This window comes from Acomys minous (assembly GCF_964271855.1).
Source record: "Acomys minous genome assembly, chromosome: 13".
In the NCBI taxonomy this organism is placed as follows: Eukaryota; Metazoa; Chordata; class Mammalia; order Rodentia; family Muridae; genus Acomys; species Acomys minous.
In genome coordinates, this window is record NC_140495.1 from 77,395,563 (window position 1) to 77,420,619 (window position 25,057).

A 25,057-nucleotide genomic window follows, 5' to 3' on the forward strand; every position below is an offset into this window, starting at 1 on the left:
TGGGTCTCGTGTTAATACCGGCAGGCAGCTACTGCTTTATGTCTGAAACATCAGCACAAGATGTATTTCTGGGTGTAGGAAAGTTTAGATCTGCAAGAACAACAGTGTATTTTCTATTTCAAGTCAAACTGGCATATTCAATTTTACAGTTGCCCTACAAACAAATCGTTTTACAAAAAAAAAATTTTTTTTTTCAAAATACATTTCACTTAAAAGTTCTGTACTTTTACAATGATAACCAAGTCTGTATTACAAAGTCTGATCATATGTAAGTTTTCAGAAACATAATAGCAACTAAGTGAGTAACTGCAAAGCTCCCTGCTGAGAATCCTAACACTAGTCTCTTTATAAGTGATTCATCTAAGATTCAAAACCACCATTCCTCGCTTAGGTAATGTCTGTCTGACATTATGCCTACATATTCTTGGTTGAGTAGAAGAGTAATGTCTCAAGGAAAAGAAGCTTTGAAGAACTTCTTTTACTATTGAATCTCAAATCAGACACACAACATAGGTGAGAAATTCTTTTTATCATATTTAGAATCAAAATATCCCTTAAAATATTTACATTTTACAGTAAAAAGGATAGCAAAACACAAGATCATGTACAAGCTTAAGTATTCAAGTTTCTGAAGAGCCAGAAAGGAAAGGAATATGGCCTACCACAAACTGCAGTACATGGTAAGAAATGCCTCCAATGAGTGTGGATTAAAGCAATAAATGGAATCCTTGGACTTTTGACTCATAGTCAAAAACAGCCCCACTAAATAGTTAGTCTGGTCTGATTATGAAGTTGCTTGGCTTTTTTGTTGCTCCTCTACATTTTCTTTAAAAACAGTGCAATTGAAAACAAATGTACAGAGCACGGATTACTTTCAAATTAGTCATTATATAAAGGACATTCACTAGAGGCAGTAAATATATTCCATAGTTAACCATATTTACCAATTAAGGAATAAAACTAAAATTTCTAAGCCTTTATTGCATATTAACAAAACAAATCTTTGAATATACAGCATTGTAAAACTTTCAAAAATATTAAATTCCTGTAGGTAGGACAGGGGTGTAAAGAAGAGATGGTGGGCACTGGTGCAGACAGAGCCCTCTGCAACAGCACAGTTTACTCCTTGGCAAAATACCAAGAGTGAAGGTTTTTAAAAGATGGCACAGTCCTACCAGGCAATCTTAAAAAAGATACACAGCATGTAACAGTTTTTTTAATGCGATGTTGAAGCCGCTGCAAGTTTCACCTTTTGCTTTTCGCTCTGTCGGTGTGGTGCCTCTCTCTGTCCTTCTCCCCTTCTCTGTGCTTACTCTTCTCTCGGTCTTTCTCCTTTTCATGGTCTTCCCCTTTAGGTCTGTCCAGCTTCTTGTCTGTGTTCTTACTATCTCTGCCTGCTTTCCCGTCTGCTGCTCGATCGCTGTGTGATAACCGTGGTCTCTCCTTATCTTTATGTCCTTCCTCTTTGCTTTTCCTGTCTCTGTGTCTGTGCCTCTCAGATTCTTGCTCCCATTCCTTGTCATGACGCTCTCTTTTCAAGTGATGCGAATCGCTGTAAAATCTCTGACGGTCCCCCTTCCCCCTATTAAATGGCCTATCTGGTTGCTGATCTTGCCTACCCCATGGATCACTATGTCGCCTTTCTGGTCTCCGAATATCTTTGACCTGATAAAAATTTTGTGGAGCCATGTACCTCGCTGCTTGTGAAAGGGGCCCCATCACGCGCTGCGGTTGGCCTGGGAGACGAACAGGTGGCCAAGGAACCATGGGATTCTGAGGGAAGCTAAAACCTGGAGGGGGAAGCAACGGTGGTGGCAAATGGGGTGGGAATCCAAACACACTTTGGGGAGGCAAGTTTGGAGGTCCGGGGAATGGGAATGCAGGAGGACTAGACTTGAGGTGCTGGAGGGTGGGCTGCTGTGGCCTCATAGGAGGAAAGTTTGCACTTGCTCTGGGGCTGGTACTCCTGGAGGTAAAGTTGATGCTTTTAGAAGGAAATTCTGGTTGGCATGTATTTCCTACTTCAAAATGAGATGATGTTGTAACTGATCCTCTTCTAAACTGGTGGACCATTTCAATATTTTGTGTTAAGATATCTTCCTGTAGAGGATTGGCTTGTTCTGTTTGTGAAGAGTTTAAGCTTTCTACGGAGGCTGAGTTCTGCACACCTTCTGAATCCTCATTGTGCTCAACACATGAGCTCTTCTCTACAGAAGGCTGCTTTCCCTCCCCACCCACTGGGTCTGCTAAGAGCTCTCTGTTGTGTGATGGACCAGGTAGAGCATGCTTTTCTCCATGTCGGCTGCTCTCTGCATCCTGGCTGTCTGAAGCTGTCTGCTGGCTTCGTCCTGCTGCTTGCCTAGGATCCCTTTTCAGGTTGATGAACTGTGGGGATCTTGTGTGAGCAACAAGACTGTCACTGCAGATCCCATTACCATCCGTGTTTCCCTTTCCTGTGCTAGGCCTGCATGGAGAACTGCTTGAAGTCTGATTATCCTGCAAACTATTCTCTTGATCCTGCAGCAACTGTCTCTTTAATGTCTTCTCTTTGTTTTCCACTGTTTCCTCTTGTTTTGATGGAATTGATAAATTTGTTAAGAATGCTTCTGTGGAAACATCTGGTGGTTTCCCTCTCAGACTAAGGCTCGCCAAAGGCCCTGGAGAAATGGAAGAGGATCCCCCCAAACAAGTTTCTTCTCCTGAATTTTTACCTGTAGACTCTGAAATACTTTCTTCTTTAACTTTTATCTCCTTGGCTTCACCTTCAGTCACCTCAACTTTATCCATTTTCTCTACTTTTGGGTTGGCATGATCATTTAGAAAAGGAATTTCTTTAAGAGTGCTTTGTTCTACACCTGGCTGAGCCTGCTCATAAACTTGACCAGTGGAACCCAAAAGGCTTTGGAGTATGTCATCCACAGGAAGAGGTTTATTTGCTAACTCCAGAGTAGAAGGTTGATTTTCCCAGCCAATTAAGACCCCAGGAAGGAACCTTAAGGGTTTTGGTGGCTCCTGCTTGGTGACTTCCACTTGAGGTTCGGCTGCTGTTGGCAGATCGTCCTGAAGAGGCTGTGGGAGCTTGTTTCTCTGCTTGTGTAACACAGTTGTAAAGGAATTGAAAAAGTCATTCTCGTCCTCTGCTGCTTCCTCTGCAGATGATTCCACTCTCCCCTTTTTGTCAGGCGGCAAGGCTACCGGGGCACTCTCTGGAGCCTCAGCTGGGTGGCTGGGACAGGCACTAGCACTATGCTGGCGCTTCAGCTTCTGACGAATAATCAGGCCCAAGAGCAGATTAGGCCTGTGCAGCTCAAGTCCTGGAGAAAACAAGTAAACGTGACAGTCATAAGCAAACGGTCTTTTTCAATCATTTCATAAAAGGGTACAGTTTACAAGCACTTCCCTACAAGCTATTTAGCGGTGGCTAGCTTGTCTCTAACAGTCTGGATCCTAAGACAGAAAACAACCATTCCTTGTACTTTAGACCTACCCCTCCCAGTTTATTTCAATCTTATTCTATTACCAAAACATATACCTACCAGGTCCATCAAAAGGCACAAGAGGGTGTGGAATTTTATCTGCAGCACCCAAGGGAATAAGGTACATGTCTTTAACCTGCTTCATGTTGTTAGCAGCTACGCCATAGCGCTTTCTGCTACTGAAGTATGCAAACAGCAAAGTGTAAGAGATTTGATCTTCTTCAGTTACTGGTGTAAAGCGAACCACACAGATTTCCTATTCAAGAAAGAACAAACAATTGCTTAACATAGTAACCTAAAATGTAGCTTGGTTTTTCAAATACAGTTTATTAATTAGTATTAATCTAATTTTGGGTTTTATAATGCTTACCAAATAAGTAGTTACTAACTGACACAGGAACTAGAATACTAAAAGTAAACAACGTCTAAGAAAAGACTTTCCCTAGTTTAATGAGGATTTTTGTACTATCTGAAGGCTTTCTAGAACACACTGAGATCTGCCAGGGGTGTGGCATACGCCCATACCTGTAAGCCCAGCCACCTGAACAGCTCAGAAGCATAAGGATCCCAAGTTTAATGCCTGCCTTGGCTACATAGTGACTTCTAAGTGAGGCTGGGCAACTTATGAGATGATGTCTCGTGATTGAAATTGTCTATGGAAATAGCTCATATCAGTAGAACACTTGCCTAGTATGGGTAAGGTAGGGAGGCAAGGGAGGAAAAGAGGCATTTGGACACAAGGAAATTGTTCAAGGTTAAACAAACTTTCAGTGGCAAAGACAATGTTGACATCCAAGTCCTCTGGGATCTACACTGATTCCTGATTCCCAGGGATGTCACCTCTATGTTCTACGCACACTGAAGGAACAGTGCCCCAGATTACTAGTAAATGCCAATTGTAACCCAAGCAAGGAAAAGACTGCAATTTCTGGGGTTTTCCCTAAAAAACAAAACAAAACAAAACAACTACTTGACAAACAGCCCTCACTTATCCCCATCCCTTGCTGGTAAGTGAGTTCTGAATATTTTTGCCTGGTGAAGGCAAGCACTCTTGGAAACAATAAAGTGACAAGAAGCAGCTTGTCTCCCAAATGATCCTAAAAGGCCAGAGCCCTAAGCCTGGCAGCATCCTAACTGGCAAAAGAGAATAGGCCTCTGCAGTTTTGGAACCACTGGACTCAGAGTAGAGCTTGGCTGTGCCCTGACTTCAACAGGTAAATCTCGTACGTCCTCTAATGGGTCCTTCCACAGTGTTGACAGAAACTACAGAGGCCACCCACACACCAGAAGACAGAGAGTCAAAGGGAATGCAGCAGTGCTTTGAGCTTTACTATAGTCTGTCCATTCCATGTGGAATCCACAGTTCAACTGAAGTGTCATTTCTAACAAGCTATCCATCCACATTGTTCTAAGAAACAGAGTCTCTCACAGGATCTCTTGCTGGGACCTGGGCTACAATTAGCCTCTAAGTAGTTTGACTCTGTAAACATTTCACATATTAGCACTGTTAAAATTTTACTCACCTTGGTGCCTGATGCTTTTATTTTTTCCACATAATCCCAAACTGTCTGAGGTGATATCCTGCCACCTACTTGAATACTATCTGGTAGATCCTATGGTTTAAAAAAAAAAAAAGTGATAAAAAATATAGAATATCTTCATTATAAGATCCACGACTCATACATGTTTACCTTTGAGAATGATTCAAGTAATAATAAAAGCAAGAAGCAGGGCTGAGACTGAGAACATGGCAGTGGAGCATATGCTCAGTATGTGTAAGACTCAGGGTTCAATCAGTCCCTGGAGCACAGAGTAAGCAAACTGCAGCAGAAAACAAGACACAGTAGAGAAAGCAACTGAGCTTTCTTAAACACCAACTTCAAGTAAATAATACTGAAAGTGTAGTTACTAAGGAGGGCCATGTTTGACACAAATATAAACAGAATTTATACACTAAGAACAAAACTCTAAGGTCACACCAGGCCAGCATAGATAAGCACAGGAAAGAGTAATTCAGGAAGACATTAAAAGACTCGGAGTTGGCTCTCTGCTCCACAGTACTTGTCTGTGGTAGTAGGCAGAGGCATTACTTGGTTTTTCTTTTGTTTTTTTGAAATAGGGTCTCATGATGTGGCTCTAGCTGTCCTGAACTCATTATGTAAACCAGGCTAGCCTTGACCTACCAGAGATCCTCCTGCCTTTGCCTCCCATGTGCTGGGACAAATGGTGTGGGTCACTAAGCCTGCTGCTTTTTGGGTTGTTTGTTTTTTTTTAAAAACTTTTATATTTGAAGGAATTATTAATTATTAATAGTTGACTTTAAAGTATATTTTTTGCAAAGAGAAAGTTAACTCTATAAAGTACACACTATTTTTTAAAGGCCTAACTACACACAGAGACACATATACTACATGTATATTGATGGATATGTATGTTTATATTTATATTAAATATATTGCTTTTTTCTATAAAGACTTATAGAAGTCATAAAAGTAGAACTACGTTAATTTAACTCATTAGTTGTTTTTTTAAACTTTTTTTATTTTTCACATGTACATTTATATTACTATACATGTATACAATAAACTCCCTATAGCAAGAAGAACCATGACACAACCAGGAATTATATAAATGTTACATTCTTGGTGTTTTGGCTATTTGTATTTGAGTTGTTTTCAATATTTGGTAATTTTAGCCCCAATAAAACTAAACTAAAAAGCAGAGGTGTAGTTCAGGAAAGTAACCACATTAAAACTATGGCACTGAGAAAAAATACCTCTATTCAAAGTTAAAGGGTCTGAGAGTCCAGGACCTAATTATCCATGTAAAAGAAGAACTAGCTTCAAAATGATCTAAAGAAAAACTAAAAAATTCTAAAGAGTTTTAATTCTTTCAGTAAAGACCATTACTGGCCCATTTAATTATTCACATCCTTCTATTATTGGTCAAGTAAATTGTGTAGTGGTAGGACTGAGTAGTAACTAAAGCAATGGCAATGTAAAGGGCCATGGCTGTAGCTCGGTGACAGAAGGCCTGGAGTGTACACATAGCCCCTAGGCAGGACACTGAGGACCACAGGGACCAGAGGATGAGGGAGGCTGACTCAGGAAAACTTCAGCCTAATCAAAAGAAAGCTCACCTTAACATTAGAGAGAATGAACATATGGTTTAGGCTTTTTGAAATCTAAAATGAATTATTTAAGTGACATTTGTCTTTATGATCAAAAAACTAAAAATAAATAAAAAATCGAATGTAACAAACCAAAAATAATGTGTACAATTCACATCTTGTGGTTTTCTCTCCTTTGACATAGTTGTTTAAATGTCAAACTTGATCACTAGCCACAGTATTACCCTACTGTTGTTTATTTTCTATTATTTAACAGTTCCTTTCTGTGGTTACATAACCAACTACAGGCATCACTGCAGTTGAGTGGTCAGTAGTCTTCTGAGACTGGCAATTAGCTCTTAATCTTTACTTCCCAGTGCAAGCACTGACAGGACAGATAGGTACCAGGGTCCTAAAACATGAACACTGTAGAAGTGTCATTTCTTTAACAATTAAAATACCTTTTTCATAGGTGAAATTTGTATAAATTTGTCAGTATTTTGTTAGAGGTTGGTCTGATGCTAATTACTGCTTGCTGTCTCTGTGCCCCACCTGTACCTTGCCTAAGAGCCTAACCTGTTTGACCAATAAAAGGCCATCACATCTGGGCAGGGTAAATGGGATAGCGTGGCTAAGGTTCCCGGGTTTTGGGAGACAGAGAGAAATCTTGAGAGGAGGAGAAGAGACAGGAAGGAGAGGAGGAAGAAGGCTGAACCATGGGTTAGGTGGAAGAGAAGCACACGGCCGGCGTGGCTGGAGATTTGGCCCAGATGATGATAACTAGCAAGTATTTGGGATTATGGACCAAAGGTATCTTGATAGAAATTACTAGAAGCAGATGGCACAGGATCGGGCCAGGTATAGGATACCCCCCACTATGAGAGGTAGTTTAGGGGATTAATATCTGCCCTGCCCCAGGTTAACTAAGGCTATTTAAAAATATAACAGGTGTCTGTGTCTTGATTGATTGCTAATGGGCTAGAAAATACTGCTGTAATAATAATTATAGGCTTAAATAATAAACATTAGGCCATAACTGCAACCACATTTTATGTAATAAATGCGCTAAAATATATTTTTTTAAATTATTATTAACCTTATATTTCCCCACCTATTGTTTTCAGAAACCCATGCAAACCCAAACAATAAAAGACAGAAAAGTTCACAGTACCTCTGTCAAGTACTCAGGGGATCCAGACACAGGGTAGGCTTTGGTAACAAATTTTGCCACAGATGGCATATTGATAAAACCTTTCCAAATGAAGTTCAGTCGAGCCAGGAAGGTTGACTCAACTTCCACAGTTCCAGGCATCTCTGGACTAAAAAAGGACACTAAAGTTAGCAACCACACCAGCCAGATGGCCTAGTGGGTAGGTACCTGGCACCAAGCTGGAGGGCCTTGAGACCACATAAAGGTGCAGAGAGAACACACTCCACAAAGTTGTCCTTTACCCTTCTTCTCATGAGTGCTGTAACACACACAAACACACACACACACACACACACTAATAAAATACTCAGGAATGAGTCCATTTTCTAGTCACATTAAAAAGTATTTTATGTCAAAAACACTAAAAATAAATGCTGACAAAAAGAAAAGCTATCAATCAATAAAAAGTCTGCATTTTCAATTTATAAATTTATAATCACAACCACACAATCGTGCTTTACAAAGACATCCTTTGAAGTGGCCTGAGGTAGAGTAAGGTTCAAAAATGTGCATGCGTACATATAGCAAGGGCTATATCCCCTAAAAATATTTAAATAATTTGTGTCTGATTTGTTTATAAAGATTTACTTGCTTTCATTTTATGTGTATGGAGTTTTGCCTGTGTACCATGTGAATGTTCACGGAAGCCAGAAGAAGATATCAGACCCTTTGGAACCAGAGTTACAGATGGTTATGAGTTGCATTGTGGATGTTGGGAATAGCACCAGGTCCTCTGGAAGAATAGCCGCTGTTCTTGAATGCTGAGCCATTTCTCCAGCCCATAATTAGGGTTTAAAAGTCAATACTTCATATTCTTAAATCTAAAATTCATCCAAAATAAATTAACCCTTAGAGCCTTATCTCAACTGGCCTGGAGTAGAATTATAGTTACTTTCTCAAAAGTCCCTAAGAAATGTCACTTTTCTGTGTCTGTACTTTCGTAATTAAGCAATAATTACTACAGACTAATGACTGAGAGGAAGGCTACCGTGGTGTAGGAGAGAATGTTGATTTGGGAGACTCTTGTTTCTCTTCCTCAAAGAATTCAGAAGCCAGAATATTTGTAGTTGAAGACAATGCATCTGCGATGCTTTCTGCTTCGTTGTCTGAATGTTTACGGGCTCCTCCAACAACAACTTTCACATTTTTTGGAGAAAGATCCTCTACAGGTGGTGCCATTCGACCTGAAGCCAGGAGACACCAAAATAAACTTGTTACCTACAATTGTAAATTTTTCATTCATTTTTACTTTCTAAAGTGATTTGGTTTCCCTGGTTCAATTATTAAGTAAACATTTTCTGGGGTAATATATGCCTGTAATGTTTTCTCATAGCAAGCTGTTATACCTATTCTAAGAACCAACAAGGAATTTACCAATGCCAACCCTCTTTCAGAGACTAAGCTAACTGAAATGCAATTACCAGCACACTGTAGAGGGTACTACCCGTACTAACTTAACACCTCCACCCCCCCCTACCCCCCCCCCCCCGTGACCATTTTATAATTATTACCAATGTTTAAGTAGAAAATGGCAAGAGTAAGTGAGAAGTTGATGGTATTTGCTTTCACTTATTAATGTGAAAAATAAGGAAAAGGAATGTTAACACACTAACCAAGCAAGGTGTGGTGCACACCTTTAAACCCAGTACTGGAGAGACAGAGGCAGGCAGATCACTCTAAGTTCAAGGCCAGCCTGGTCTACAAAGTAATTTCCAAACAAACAAACCCCAACCAACCAAACAACAACAAAAGAGAATGTTAACAAACTAAAGTAAGAACCTAAAGTAAATCTGACTCCCTGATGAATTTTTCCCTGAAATACTGACAGCTCAAACCAGTAAAAACAAATTTGTATCCCACCTGTTTCTAACTGTAAATGCATAATTCAATGTTAAGTCATTAAACAGAAACAACATTGTCATGGTTAGAAAATAACACTAATTTCGGACTATAGTATCCAAAAGGAAAGACAAACAAACAAACAAAACCTCAAACATTCTGAAAACAGGTAAGTCTAGTAGTCTTTAACAAATGTTCCCATGTGCCAGTGTTAAGTTTACATTCCTGTACACACGGAATAGCAAGGCTGTGTCTGCTTTTGCATTTGTAAAATGGATCTACTCTCAAAAAACAGAAATGGGCAGGTGTTGCACCATCCAAAGTGGGAAATTAAACTCTATCCTGACTACAAACACAAGGTACAGAAATACCCCTTAAACAGTAAGTGCCATTTGATAGCAAGCAAAGTTCCCAACCTATGCATATTTTGCAGTTCAAGTCAAAAAGATGCTGTCTGTGTTGACTAGTAGTGTCTGTAGAGGTGGCGTCAGCCTCTTCTTTTTGTTTCTCAGAACCTTCTTGCTTCTCCAATGTCTTACTGGCTGAAGGTTCCTAACATAAGTGAAAATAAAAATAAGTTTTAGTCAATAAAATCTGGCATCAATTTTAAAAATCAACTTGTTATTTCATAAACATATTTTTCAAAGTGAAGCCATTACATTCACACAGTTGCTTTTTATAATTAGCATTTGTTAGTCAGACCAAAAACTCAAAACAACCCATTCTTCAAAGCTTTTAATAAAACTTCAAGTTATTTTTTTCACTGGTATTTAAAACCAAGGAATATTGGAATAGACTGTCTCCACCTTGGTCTACTTATTTCTCATTTTTCTATTATACAAGAGAAAACAAATCTGAATCTAATTAAAGAAAGTTGCAACAGTTCTCAAATTACACTATTTACTACTCACAGAGGAATTACTGTATCAAATACCCTCAGGGTTCTAACAAGTCTTTAACAGAAACCTTCCTATAATGCAGGCAATCAACACTCTGAGAAAAATAAGCTCATACTAACTGAGCCAGGATAATAGGCAACTTAAAGACATGGTATTTTAAAATAATGTTTTGTTTTAAGAGCACGAGGAAAGCTTTTCTCCATCTTCATGTTCTGAGCTACAAAACATGACCCATCTGTCCTTTACCTGAATCTCCATGGCTGCTTCCTGTTCTTTCATCGGGGCATCACTTTCAATTTCTATTTCACCTTTGTGAGTTATTTTCGTGATTGGTCGTCTTTCCACTTCTCTTTGCTCCTTTTCAATCATCTCTATGGTCTAACAGAAAATATTTTAAGAAAATATTTCAAGTATTTACTTTAATTAATGAGTAATTACTTAATGAATTATAATTAATTTCTAGCTTGTCTCTCATATAAAACACAAAATAGACACTGTTAAGTTTTGATAAGTAAATTTAACTATGTCTTAGCTATGAGAGGTTCACATTAGCATTCTGAAAGGAGGCAACTGGAAGGCAACACTCTGAGTAGGGAAACATCACATTTATACTCGAAATCCATAAGTGCCACAAGGAACCAAGACTAACGTAACTCATATTCCTCATCTGAAGATACAGTGCATTTCTCTATCATGAGCTTATTCAATGACTAAAAAAACAAAACAAACATACAAGACCCAACCAGGTCACTCCCACTAATATCTCCTGGGCCTGCTTGGAAACACTGGTAATTAACAGCTACCAGGAAGAAACTCAGCAACAACATATGAAAGTTAGCAAATACAAGCAGGGCGTGGTGGCACACGCCTTTAATCCCAGCACTCGGGAGGCAGAGGCAGGTGGATCCCTGTGAGTCCCAGGCCAGCCTGGTCTACAAAGCGAGTCCAGGACAGCCAAGGCTACACAGAGAAACCCTGTTTTGAAAAACAAAAAACAAAACAAAAAAAATTATGAAAAAAACAAAACAAACAAAAGAGTTAGCAAGTATAACAAGAATACAAGGCACGAGCACTTGCACATGTGGAGTGTGTGTGTGTGTGTGTGTGTAATAGAGCAAGGAGGAGTAGGGACTGTAAAGGTCTGCCCACTCATCTCATTAGTTGTAAAACATTCATTTAAAAAGTCAGGTAGAACCAGTGAGACTGTTCAGTGGTAAAGGTTTTACCTGGAACCCTGAGTCTGACCCCTAGAACCAGTGCAAAGGCAGGAGAGATTTGTTCACAAACTTGTCTCCTAACATTCACAAACAAATGTGTCACGGCACACTGCTGCTGCTCCCCATCATCATATACACAAAACGAGCTAATAAAATGATTTTGTTAAGAAATCAAGTAGAATAAGAATTTAGGAAGCAGCAGTTGAGAGGCTCAGAGGTTAAGAGCACTTGCTATTCTTGCAGAAGACCTGCGTTCAGTTCCCAGAACCTCCATGAAGGCTCACATGAAGGTTTTAACTCCAGTTTTCTAGGATCTGAAGCTGACTGGTTATTTTTATATCAACTTGGCACACACTACAGTCATCTGAGAGGAGGAAATCCCAATTGAGAAAATGCTGCCACAACATCAGGCTAAAAGCAGACAAGCTTGCAGGGCATTTTCTTAATTAATGATCAATGGGAGAGGGCTCAGCCCATTGTACGGACACAATGTGAGCAGAGCCCATAGGCTGGTGGTCCTGGGTTCTAAGAAAGCAGGCTGAGCAAGCCAAAAAGAGTAAGCCAGTAAGCAGCACCCCTCCATGGCCTCTGCATCAGCTCCTGCTTCCAGGTTCCTGTCCTGTTTGAGTTCCTGTCTTGGCTTCCTTCAGTGGACTGTGACTCAAGATATGTAAATCTAGCAAACCCTTTACTCCCCAAGTTGCTTTGGTCCTTGTGTTTCAACAGATCAAGAGAAACACAAAATCCTATACCCTCTTTTGACATTGCATGTACATGAAATACATACCTAAAGGCAAAACATTCATGCATAAAAAAAACTAATCTTAAAAAAAAAAAAGTTAAGTGGCACATGCCAGTATTCTCAGCAACTTAGAATGCTGAAGTAAGATCACTTGACCCCAGCCAGAAGAGAAGGGAGGGGAAAGGAAAGGAACGGACAGAAAAGAGGGGTAGAAGTAGAAAATATGCATTAAGAGAATAAAAAGCCTGTTTTAATTGCACTGTGTATTGACTGATCTTAGTATAGTTTGTCCCCAGAGTTAAAAAATACTCTGATAGCCAAGCTGAACTTACATGTCTGTTCTCCCTTCGTCTCCATGCGGCTAACTCTTTAGAAGCTAGTTCTTCTGGACTCATTCTTATAAGATGATCAGGGGTTACTTCTCCTTTTAATACTTTCTTAAATAATATCTATAGGATTTAAAAATGAGAAAAGGAACACAAACATTTAGAAACAAAAGGTAGAACTTTCATATGTGAACTTCCAATACATACACTCTGCCTTTGAAGCCTGGTTTATGAATATTTAATCATTTATATATAACCTAGTACTCAAAGCCTCACAGCTCTATATTCTGGAAGAGTAAAACCCATCCTATCTAAAATTCAACTTGATGAGGGTGGTGGCCACAGCTATAATCCTAACACTCAATCCTGAGACTAAGTCAGGAGGATGGAATGTAAGGATGGCTAAACAGTGACATTTTGTTATACTTCTGTTCCACCCCCCAAAAAAATCCATGTAACATGAAAAGCTGGGCATGATGGCTCATGCCTGTAACCCCAGCACACAGGGATGCAGAGGCTGGTGAATCTCTGAGTTTGAGGCCATCCTGGTCTACAAAGCAAGTCTAGGACAGCCAAAGCTACATAAATAAACCCTGTCTCAAAAGAACAAAAACCAACATGAAAAAGCAAGTGCAATGAAACTTAGCCATTAACACAATAATAAATTATAAATTTATTATTATAACAAATTGCACTAATTGTATTAAGTCTACCCCAGGACAAATTATAATAACCACTCTACTTAGAGTAAGGCACTGAATTACAGGGCTTTTATCAATGTAATGACATCTGTTTTTAAGATTTTTACTTTACTGCTTAGTGAGAGAGATGATGGTTTAGCTGCTTTAGTCTGTGTAAGTACACTCGGATGTGTGCACAATGCAAAATCACCTAAGGATCGCTTTTTCTTAATGCATCAGTGTTGTCTCTAGACTACAGGCTATCTCTATATTTACTTAAGAGCTGTGTGCATATTTGTTGCACATATTACATAGGGAATAACAACTAGAAACATAGGCCTGTACACTTTAGTACACATGCAATTTTTTCCCAGCTTTTTTGATCTGCTGTTGATTAAAAAAACAGATGCAGAAATGCATGAGTCCTTATGGATGACAATCAGTAGAAAAAGACTTTATTAAAATGTTATGTTCTTAGGCTGCAGACGCCGCTCAGTTGACAAACTACTTGCTCAGCACGCATACAGCCCTAGGTTTGAGTCCCAGGAATGTGTAAATTGAACAGTGTGTTAAGCCTGTAATCCTAGCACTCACGAGTTGTGGTAGAAGAACCACAAATTTAAAGTCACCCTCAGCTACATCTAAGTTCAAGAGCCTGTCCCCCCTGCTGCAATTACGTTCTTTTGAGAGAAGGAGCTCAGTCCCTGAGGACAAACTTGTTGACATGAGGCCCTGAGTTTAGTCTCCAGTACTAGAAGCAAACTACAAACACAGGGTGGTGTATGAGCTACTTAGGGGGCCTCCCCGCTTTCACAATGCAACACAATGTGATCTGCAAACATGCTGGATCACATTCACAGCTATTCAGGGACGCACCCAGACTATGGACCTCTTATAGGAAATATTTGTGGAGTCTAAACCAAAAGGCAAATCTATAATCTCACTCCAATTAATAAACTGAAGAGCTGTATCACTGCAATCTCACATCCCTACTTAGGAAAGTTGCCAGCATAAACATTTATAAGACTAGTGAGGCGGCTCAGTGGGTAAACGCACTTGCTGCCAAGTCTGCTGACCTAAGTTTAACTCTCTGGATTCACACTGTAGAGAGAACTGACAAAAGAATCAACATGTATGTGTGCCCACACATACACATGCACACACAAAATTCCATAAAGGCAAAACAAGTTACTTACATTGTTTTTAGGATCTTTTAGATTGAACATCAGGCTTCTATATTTATTCTTATACTTGGCGTCTGTATCCCGAAAAAAAGAGAAAAGTTCTTTTTCAATTTTTGTCGCAACCTTTGCTGCCTTTTCCTCTGGGACCTTCAAATTTGAGTCTGTAAGTCTTAAAATTAAAACAATTCGATTATTTTCAAATACATGGAGCACATGCCATTCAACTGTCTGTGATAACAACATGTTACCTTCTCATAAGAATGTCTTTGAGAGAATGCCGGACACTCTGTCTGATTTGATCTGCAGAAGGCTTGGAAGCAGCAGCAGGGGTGTGCACATGAGGTCCACTCTTTTCAACTTTCTTCTTTTTTAACTCTTGCTTCTCATGAGTACCTAATTTTAAAAAGTACCTAAACTCTTGAAACTGTTTTAGAAAACACTTTGTTTATAACACATGATGCAAGTTTAAATCAAAGCAGACCAAAGACTATTTAGAAATAATGCCAGAGCCCACAGTCCATTGTTCACGTAGTCCTGGTGCTAAAGCGCTAATTAAAATGTCCAGTGACCAAAGAGTGATCCTAAAGCCCTAAACTGTATGCACTCCTTTCTCCTTGTCAATGTAGGTTTCATAGATACTTAAGCTACTGCACCTTTAAGAAGCTACTTAGGTAATCTGACCCGAACTTCTTATATAAACTAATAATTTAATGACCTTAATGAGTTACAGAACTGACAAGGCTTATTATGCCTTACACTTGACATTAGCTGAATGCCAACTCACTCCAAGGGTTTTTCTTTTTACCATTATTAATTTACATACATTTCCAAAATCTCAATGTCAACCTACTACTTTGACATAAGCTCATTTATTCTAGAATCTTCTCAGCTTAATAATTATTTTTGTTTCTATTTGTTGGTATTCAAAAAAAATTATTCCAGGTAGCATGAAAGGTGGATCACTGATTAAAAGCATGTACTGCTCATCTAGAGGACCAGAATCCGGTTTGCAGCATCCATGTCAGGCCACTCACAATCACTTATAATTCTTTCTCTGGAGGAATCTGACATTCTGGCTTCCAGAGATACCTGCATTTACATGTACACCTCCACAATGACAGGCATAAAACACATCCTTATAAATAATAAAAGTAAATCTTTATAAATGAATTTGATATAAAAACACTCTCCTTATTAGTGGAGTATATTGTTGTGATACAGATAAATACTATGTAATGTATAAATCAGCTTAAATTTATCTCATTATTTATCATTTCTATAAATGAACATATTTAAACACCTTTTAAGGCAAATGTGATGGTGCCCACCTGTAATCCCAGCATTTGGGGAGGCAGAGGCAGGCAGATCTTTGAGTTTGAGGCCAGCCTGGTCTACAAGCAAGTCCTGGACAGCCAAGACTACACAAAGAAACTCTGTCTCATAAAAATAGATAGATGATAGACCGACTGACAGACAGACAATTTCTTCTAAACTTTGAAACATACATTATTACTATTATTTGCACTCACCCTTCTGTGTTAATAATATGCCAGAACACCTTGCTTGTAACTCAGCCCATCTTATGAGATCTCCTATTCAACTCTCCAACCTCTGGTAACCACTAGCTGACGAAACTACCCATCTAGTCTTAGCTTCTATGAAATGAACATTTTAACTCCACATATAAGAAAGAGCAGAACTTTACTGTGTATATCATGTGCATAAACTGACAGGCACTTAGGTAGTATCACTTACCTTTAGTCCTTCCCACAGCAACCATTCCTAAAGAGGTAAGTTGATATCCCATGGTGATTTTATTTGTACTTCCTAAATGATTAGTGGTATTTTTCACATCCTACTATTCTACCAACCATTTTTACTATCTTCATAACCTCATTTCCAATAAAAACCAAACTAAGATAATACACTATTACCATTCTCTTGCATGCTTAGAACTTTCTCTCTGATTATCAAGTAGGTAGTTTAATTTTGTGCCCTAACCTACTATCCTATCTTCCCGGGAACTCTGACATCCCATTTGAGACATTTCACACTCTCTTCTATTAACAAAATACTCCCTTCTTCCAATTTGTTTTATTTATTTCACATTTTATTGAGAAACAGACTCACAGCTAATACTTCTATCATGAAGTCACCCCTACTTACATCAGTTTTCTTTCTCTTACTGCACCCAATATTCTCTACTACTGATTGAACATCCCGAATATAAAAACTCACTGGATATGCAATACTCAAAAAGCTTCAGATTTGAGTACAGAAGATTAAGACAAGAGAACAGAGTAAGAGACCTCTAAACAAAAAATTATGTCAAAATATCGCCCTTGTAGGAGACATGATGTTATATATTATGAAACACACCATAAAACAACACAAACAAGCAATAAAACCCCAACCCTCTTAGGACAGTAGAGTTGTACAATATAAAAATCAATATATGAGACTCAGTAATGGTTTTAAACTATGTAAAAATATATGAAATTCTTCAGAAAGAAATCAGGAAATTAACTTCATTGCTAACAGACATAATAAAATACCTAGGAATAAATTTTCCTAAGTGTAAATATTTAAACCACAGTAAAGTAAATTAAAATACAGAGGAAGTTATTCCTTGTTTACAAACTGAAAAATACACTAAAATGTTTGTCTTACCAAAAAGCAATCTACAGTCAATGCAATTCCTATCAAAATATCAAAGATCCTGGGAAGCGATGGTTCACGCCTTTAGTCCCAGCACTTGCCAGAGGCAGGCACATCTTTGTGAGTTAGAGGCCAGCCTGGTCTACAGAGTGAGTTCCAAGACAGCTAGGACTGAAACAGAGAAAGCCTGTCTCAAACCCCACCTCTGCAAAAAATCAAAGACATTCTCAACATGAAAATAGAAAAATTACTTCTAAAATTTGTAGTGAACCACAAAAGATCTTGCACAGCCAAAACAATCCTGAGTTAAAAACATTGCAATATTACCAAAAAAACCAAAAACAAAAACAAAAAAACAGAGCAATAAACAAAACAGCGAATAGAGAAATAAATAAATCAACATATTTACAGACAACTGGCACCAAAAATATACATTAGAGAACACACCCTATGTCCTTAAGGAAAACTCCTTAACCCTGTTGCCACCTCTGCATGCCTCTATCTACCACTCACTACACCCCTGCTCAGCAGGCATCTTACAGGTCACCTGCTGTGAAGGCCTCCAGCTCCTCACCATTACACTCTGCCATGAGCTAGGACAACTGCTTCCGTCCAACTGTTCTCTGGAAGCATTCTTGTCAAAGACATCAGTGACACCTACTTTGCTAAGCCAGAGGTTTACTATCATATTCAGCTGCTAAAACACCCAGGTGACACCTGACTTCAGCACTAGAGGACACTTCTCCCCATCTCACAGGCCTTCCTCCCTCTCAAGTCACCCTTGCTGGATCCTTCCTATTCTCACATTGTAGAACAAAAACAGACAAACAGGCTGGTATTTTAATGACTCTGCTTCTGCCTGTCCACTATGACACTCTCTAGAACTGTTTTTTTTTTAATGTAAATCTTTGACATTACATAATTACTATGAAATGATCTTATGAGTCATAAATTCACACAACAGGCCCCAAATCATGAGCTCACTTAAAATTATTCATTAATGAAAGGTTTACTCAAATATTTCTACCTGGATGTCTAATAAAATTTCAAAGTTCTAATGACAAAAGCCATAATTTTTTAAGTATTCCTTTTCAATTTTTTTTCTTTTTCATCTCATTAAATGAAACTAAAATTCTATCCAATCATCCCACTTCCTTCATCTGCCAATGACTAATCCATTATCAAGTTCTGTAAACTCTACTGTAAAAGCCATCTTAATTCGAACATTTTGCCTACATCTGCTGTACCTGTGTAACAAGCAACTATCATGTCATTTATAGGGCCCTGCTATACATTCCTAATAAGTGTACTCTTTTCTTCCTATAGGCCTAGAGGCTAAAACTAAGGTTATCTATTACTGCCCTACACAAAATCCAAAGATTTCACATATATTCAGACTAAACTACACAGTCTTCCATGACTTCCTTGAACTTGCCCTTCAGCACTAACCTACTGCCACACTTACACTACTCTCCCCCCTCCCTGCCTACTAGCTTCCATTTACTCCTGCTGAGGCTCTTACTGCGTAAATGCACACCTGCTTCAGCCTGAAAGCCTTCCTTCACTGTGCTCCTGCTCCTGACCTGTCTCTCTTTCAGAATGCTTTGTAGGCTCCAAATTTTACAAGTTACCTCCTTCCTCTTACATCAGTCTCCCTGGCTCTCCCCATCGGAGTTCTGTGGCTCATTTCACACTTTTCTTTTTTTTTTTTTAAGATGTATTTATTAAGTATATAGTACTCTGCTTGCATGTACAGGTGCAGGCCAGAAAAGGGTATCATATCGCATTGTAGATGGTTGTGAGTTACCATGTGCTTGCTGGGAATTGAACTCAGGACCTCTGGAAGAGCAGTCAGTGATCTTAACCTCTGAGCCATCTCTCCAGCCCCTTCACACTTTTCTTAACATCTCTGATATCATTTCTTTACTTGTCAGCTTATTGTCTATCTTCTTTCACTAATATTCAAATGCCAGGAACACAGGGTAAAGTTGTTCTAACTGCACTAACTAGTAGTATCCCCTATATTTAGAGCAATGCTTTGTTGTTGTTGTCGTTTTTACAAATATAGTGAATAATTTACTTCAACTGTCACTATTTTAATTTCCAAGATATTAATTTCCTTCTGAGAAATACATTAAATATATAGTATATATTCTAGTAGCCTTATTACCTGATTTTGATGCTTTTTCTACTGTGCAAGTATTAGCTGTAGATTCTTTTGGTGTTTTTTCACTTTTTTCTTCTGAGGACCTCCGAGGTAAAACTGGTTGCCCCAACTTGCGAAGAGGAGCTAGCTGCCATTTTTTAATTTCATTATCTCTACTGTCTGATGAAGTTTTTCCCTCTCCAGACTCCTAGAAAATAGAATTTATTTCATTAAAATGAAAATTACTATAAAGACAGATATCAATTAAATCTAAGTGAAAGAAATTTGACAGTACAATTTTTTGGTTTTACAACTAGACTTAACATTGAGAATACAAATGTGGTGGTGAGGGGTGTTTTTAAGACTTATTTTTCTTTTCTGTGTATGAGTGCTTTGCCAGCAGGCATGTAAGCGCACCACATGTATGCCCAGTGCTTGTGGAGGTCTGAAGAGGTGCCAGGTCCCCTAGAGCTGAATTAGCAGACAACTATGAGCGACCACATAAGCGCAAACTGAAGACCTTCTGAACAGGGCTGTGTTCCCTCACTGGCCATCTAAAACAGAAGCTACGGCTTCTCTCCCGGCAGATCAGAACGGCTAGACCAAGGGCTTCTACTTCTTTCTAAAAATCAGTGTTTCCCTTGGTTTTTGGATGCGGTATTTGCTTATTCTTATACACTTATTGATACTGTGTTATCTCCTCTGCATAAAATTCTTTTAGAAGATGGTTTAAAATGTCAGATCAGGGAAAACACACTTTTAGAAGTCCACAGTTCAACAGGAAAACTGGGAGGTGTGACTTCTAAGCAAAAGAGATCAAAGGTTACAATTTCTTTTTGTTAATTCTTAAAAGAAAATAATGCAAAATGGTTAAAGAATTAGCAGATACTTATACTGCAAACTTACTTAAGTCACACAGCTACATAAACATGGAACAACAAAATTTCAAATATAAACCTACAGCTTAGAGATAGCACAAAAAATTGTGTATGTCAAAATCCCTACTTTTCAGCAAACAACCCACCCCCAACAACAAAAAAAAAAAATTCAACCCTTTTTATTTTTAAAATTTTTTGAGACAGGATCTGTGTTAGCCTTGGCTGTCCTGGACTCGCTTTGTAGACCAGGCTGGCCTCAAACTCACAGTGATCCGCCTGCCTCTGACTCCAGAGTGCTGGGATTAAAGGCGTGCGCCACTAAACCCATTGTTGTAAGAATGTACATTGTAATACACCTGAAGGAGAAAATTCTGAACCTCATTTGGGTCCATGCAAAGCTCTTAAAATAAGAAATGTACTACCTTTTCTGGAAAGCTTACCCGTTTTAAAATTTTGACCTTGGGCTTTACAGTATCGTCCACGTATTTGCTTTTATCATTGGCCACCGTGGGCCTCGATGATGACCCAAGCTTTTCACACTCCATTGTTTTATCTTCACTGTGGGCTTCAACTGCAGTTTGATCTTCCAAAATATCTGTGTCTAATACGTCAGTCTTTTTATCTTCTTCAGCACAGCATCTTACACAAACATATTCTTTGTCTTCCTCTCCCATTTGCTGTGCTTGAGAAAGACTTAACCCAACACAGTCACCATGAAACCACTCATCACATCTGCCGCAGCCAACCATAAACCTGGAGGGGGAAGAAAAGGGAAAAGGCGGTTTTTAAAAACTTAATCTCAACTGAAAACAGTATTTCATGCTCAGATAGTGTTCATACTTTCCATGTATGCAACAGCTCACCATGGAGCAGGGTCCTAAGGAATAGTCCATGAAAATGTAACTTTTAAATCAAGTGCTTTTCTCTCTAGTAGAAATGATGGGAGAAACTGGGGGATTACAGGACCGAAGACACAATGAAAACTGGGCTCCCGTGGAACAAAGCACAAGACACAAACAGTGAGAAGGGTAATGTGTGAGGTCTTACACCACAGTCCACCTAACTTAGCGGGGAAATCCTACATAAAACTGAGGGATTTGACTCAAAAAAAAAAAAAAAATCTGAGTAAAAGTCTCTCACTCCTAGTAGCCAGTAGGTACCTGAGTCATTATGACCCAATGTACCATGTTGATTCATATAAGGCATTTTTGTTTAAATTTGGGTGTGGGCTTTCTTAGTTAATGCTTCTGTTTTGGGAAATCATTTGCCCAATAAACAGCATTCCACCTTAACATGAATGCACTCATATTTAGGTTTTAATTCTAACCTCCTGATCAAACTTTTTCCTTTATTGTGTTCCACCTAAGAAATCACCTCGTAAGTCAGAAGGCAAGAATAATTGCAACTACTTAGAAATAAAATGACAACTTAGACATAAATACTATGAGCTCACTTGAATATTTAGATTTCCTTCCCCTTTTTCCTTTTTCAGTCTGGCAATTAGTGATAGCTGAAGATTTGGGGATAGCACGTTGTGGCACTTATTCTGTAAATAGTGGCACCACCAGACATGCCCCACCCACTCCTTTAAAAACAAATGGAACATTTAGAGTTAATAGCATGAGTGCCATAGTCCAATTATATATACATCTGAGGCCTTATTTTCATGTTGGAAATATCAAAATTAGTGCTCTAAGAGGTGGGTTTTTTTTTTAATAATTTATTAAACTTTATTTTATATGCATCGGTGTCAGATCCCTTGGAGCTGGAACTACAGACACTTGTGAGCTGCCATGTGGGGGCTGGGAATTGAACCCAGGTCGTTTGGAAGAGCAGATAGTGCTCATAACCACTAAGCCATCTCTCCAGCCCCCTAAGAGGTGTTTTTAAAGTGGTGGCAAGTCCATCCTTCCTCTATAGCAGCTTTTGTTTTTTCTTCTTTTTGCTTTTGAGACAGGGTCTCTGTAGCCTTGCCTGCCCTGTACTCGCTTTGTAGACCAGGCTGGCCTCGAACTCACAGCAATCTGCCTGCCTCTGCCTCCCGAGTGCTGGGATGAGAGGTGTGCGCCACCATGCCCGGCTACAGTAGCTTTTCATTCTCTTCATGCTTGTGTGCATTTCTGTCTTCCTAACTACTACTTCTGAGTCCTAGGCAAACTAACTACAATTAGTCATTCTTTACCCTCAGTGGTGCCTGCTGCCAGTGTTGTCAGTGGTCACCTTCCCTGATGTACTTGGTTTGAAAATAAGTGGTTTTTTACTCACAAGCCAAGAGAACATTTTTAAAATGTAACATTTATTTTTAAGAAAGTTTGAGATTTGTGGTGGTTTTATAATGTTTCAACTACGTAGGTGTTCCACAGGGTAGGGATTTTGAAGAATTCTTTCATATTTAATGTTAATGTTCTGTCCTTGTTCCATGAGCACACACATTGCTGTTTCCTGAAACCAACTGTCTAGCTAAACAGCTTTGATATTCAGAAGAATATCAATGTGGTCATTTATCTACAACCACAGCTGCATTGACTTCAAAGCAAGTCTGCAATGGTTTCACTCTTAAATGTCACATTATGTAACACTGTGAACTGTTTTCAAATTACCATTTGATGTGACCAGGCCACCTCACTGATCTATAATCATAAAATTTATCAAGAAATTATATCATCATCACTGATTTCAAGTTTACTTTGGAAATACTTACACCTAAATAAGTATTTCAAAGCTGACACGCTTTGAAAAAAAAAAAACCTGTCATCTAAAGATGTCATCTTAGTACTTTAGGTTTGGTTTTTAAAACAACGTTTTTAGATAAAACTTTCTACAAAACAGTGGTAGCAAACTCTCCAGTGTCCTGGGGCCAGGGCCAGGGGTGAGGTCTACTTTAATATAGTCAATTACTCATAACTGTTAACATCAATCCCTATTTAGGTTAAAACTTCTAAGCATCATGAACTAAAATAACTGTTTCTGAAAAGACAGAGAATGACATCGAGGAAGAGGGAAGAAAGGAAAGGAAGGGGATGGAGCTGTGTGGAGAAAGGCTCCCCTCATCTCCTCCTGAGACTACACTGCTTTAAAGACATGAGGACTAGGAGGGCAGTTAAAGAGGAGAGCACAGAATCCAAAGTAATGGGACAGCCAACAACTATTACTCCATTTCTTGCTCTGTCCTTAAATTTCTGATTAATATGAGGAGAAATTTCTTTATGGAAAATATATTAGAATCTCTATATGAAAATAAGTAAACTGTACAGTTTCTGAATCAGTTAACTCAAGCAAATCAGTCTGTATTAACTAAGTGGGAAAATGCAGGAACACTCATGTCTTTTCTAATGATGTTCACAAAGAAGCTAATAGTAAAATAGAAAATTAAATCAGGTCTACTGAAAAACAACTTATATTTTTAATTTCAATTCTTTTCAGTACGCGCCAGAAGAAATTCTTAGAAAACTTCAGTGTTAAAACTCTAGAGTTAATTCTAAAAATTAGCTGCTCTTAAAAAGATATGGGCCATAAATTAACACTAAAGGAATTATTACAAGATAGGCCTATAGTTCTGTTAGGTAATTTAAGTGACAGCCCAGAATGTACTGCTACTACATATAATATTTTATTCCACATAAACACTAAATCATCTTAATAGTCAGTCTAATCTTCAAAGAAAGTCTTTAAAACTTAAAATGAGAAGATGAGGATCACTTAAGCTAAAGTAGTATGTCCTCAGAATCAAGTTTTGTTTTCTTAACGTAACACTATGAGTTCATGTTGCTGAGGAGATTTTTGCTGCTGTTTTTGAAATTTTATCCAATCTACAAGAAAATCCTCTGCAAATTAAGACACAAACATCTTCCTAAAGGAGGAGGAAAGAGAAGCTCAAGGTAGATAATATAAAGATACTAAGAAAATTTCCACTCAAAATGCCTTCTAGTGAAAAGGTTCAAAAATCACTATGTAAAAATAGTAAGGGTCTCATTTTCTAAAGTGTATTGAATAATCTTGATGCATGTATAACTGGAAAATAAATTTAAGAAAAAAACACTTTATTAAAAGACCTACTGTCTCTAAGATATGTTATGTCATGAAGATCTGTAATATAAAACATAATATCCAACTGGACTTATATACAAAAAAACTAACTCCAGTTGCAATTTGTGTAAAGCACTGATTAACTCTACTGTTGCAAGTGCTATTAAAAAACTGCTTTCAGTGTGACTAGTGTATAAGATCAGACAATTAATTTCCATAGACTTTCCTAAAAGATCTGTATTTATGCATGTAGATTAAAACTGAAAAAAATTACAGATTGTATAAAAACACACTTTAGTATTTATTGAATGAAAAGACAATGTAACAAACCAGTACTGGTGAAGATATGTTAATATATAAGGGGAAAAAAACAAGCAACGACTTAGGTTTCTTTATTCACAGACTGAAAAAAATTATTGAAGATGTCTGAAGAACTAATTGTTTCCAATGTACATCACCCAGATCAATTACACAGGGTCAATACCCCGACCCATCCCCACGGCTATCGTTCTATGCTCTAGTCCAGACTAAAACAGAGGAAGTCCGTACGTTAAACAGAAGCCTCAAAAGGTATGTTAAAAATATTAAATAATATCTAATCATCGCTTTACAAAAATAACTGCTTAAGTTATGAAGTGACAGTCACCACAATAGTGTTTGGGTAGAC

The 25,057-nt window shown here is 38.3% G+C and overlaps 1 protein-coding gene across 7 annotated transcripts in view; it reads right to left on the reverse strand.

The window, feature by feature from the left end:
• Positions 1-510: 510 nt before the first annotated feature.
• The window catches only part of PHF3 (PHD finger protein 3), a 73,280-nt gene continuing 48,733 nt past the window's right edge, over positions 511-25,057 (reverse strand). For all 7 annotated transcript variants that reach the window (XM_084753493.1, XM_084753494.1, XM_084753491.1 and 4 more), the window contains 12 exons: positions 20,805-21,117; positions 19,511-19,694; positions 14,931-15,075; positions 14,695-14,851; positions 12,825-12,941; positions 10,780-10,911; positions 10,051-10,186; positions 8,784-8,979; positions 7,757-7,904; positions 5,000-5,089; positions 3,537-3,732; positions 511-3,314 (listed from right to left, as the gene is read on the reverse strand). In XM_084753493.1, coding sequence (XP_084609619.1) covers positions 1,246-3,314; positions 3,537-3,732; positions 5,000-5,089; positions 7,757-7,904; positions 8,784-8,979; positions 10,051-10,186; positions 10,780-10,911; positions 12,825-12,941; positions 14,695-14,851; positions 14,931-15,075; positions 19,511-19,694; positions 20,805-21,117 — 3,883 coding nt within the window. In that variant the 3' untranslated portion in view covers positions 511-1,245. The remainder of the gene's footprint in view (positions 3,315-3,536; positions 3,733-4,999; positions 5,090-7,756; positions 7,905-8,783; positions 8,980-10,050; positions 10,187-10,779; positions 10,912-12,824; positions 12,942-14,694; positions 14,852-14,930; positions 15,076-19,510; positions 19,695-20,804; positions 21,118-25,057) is intronic.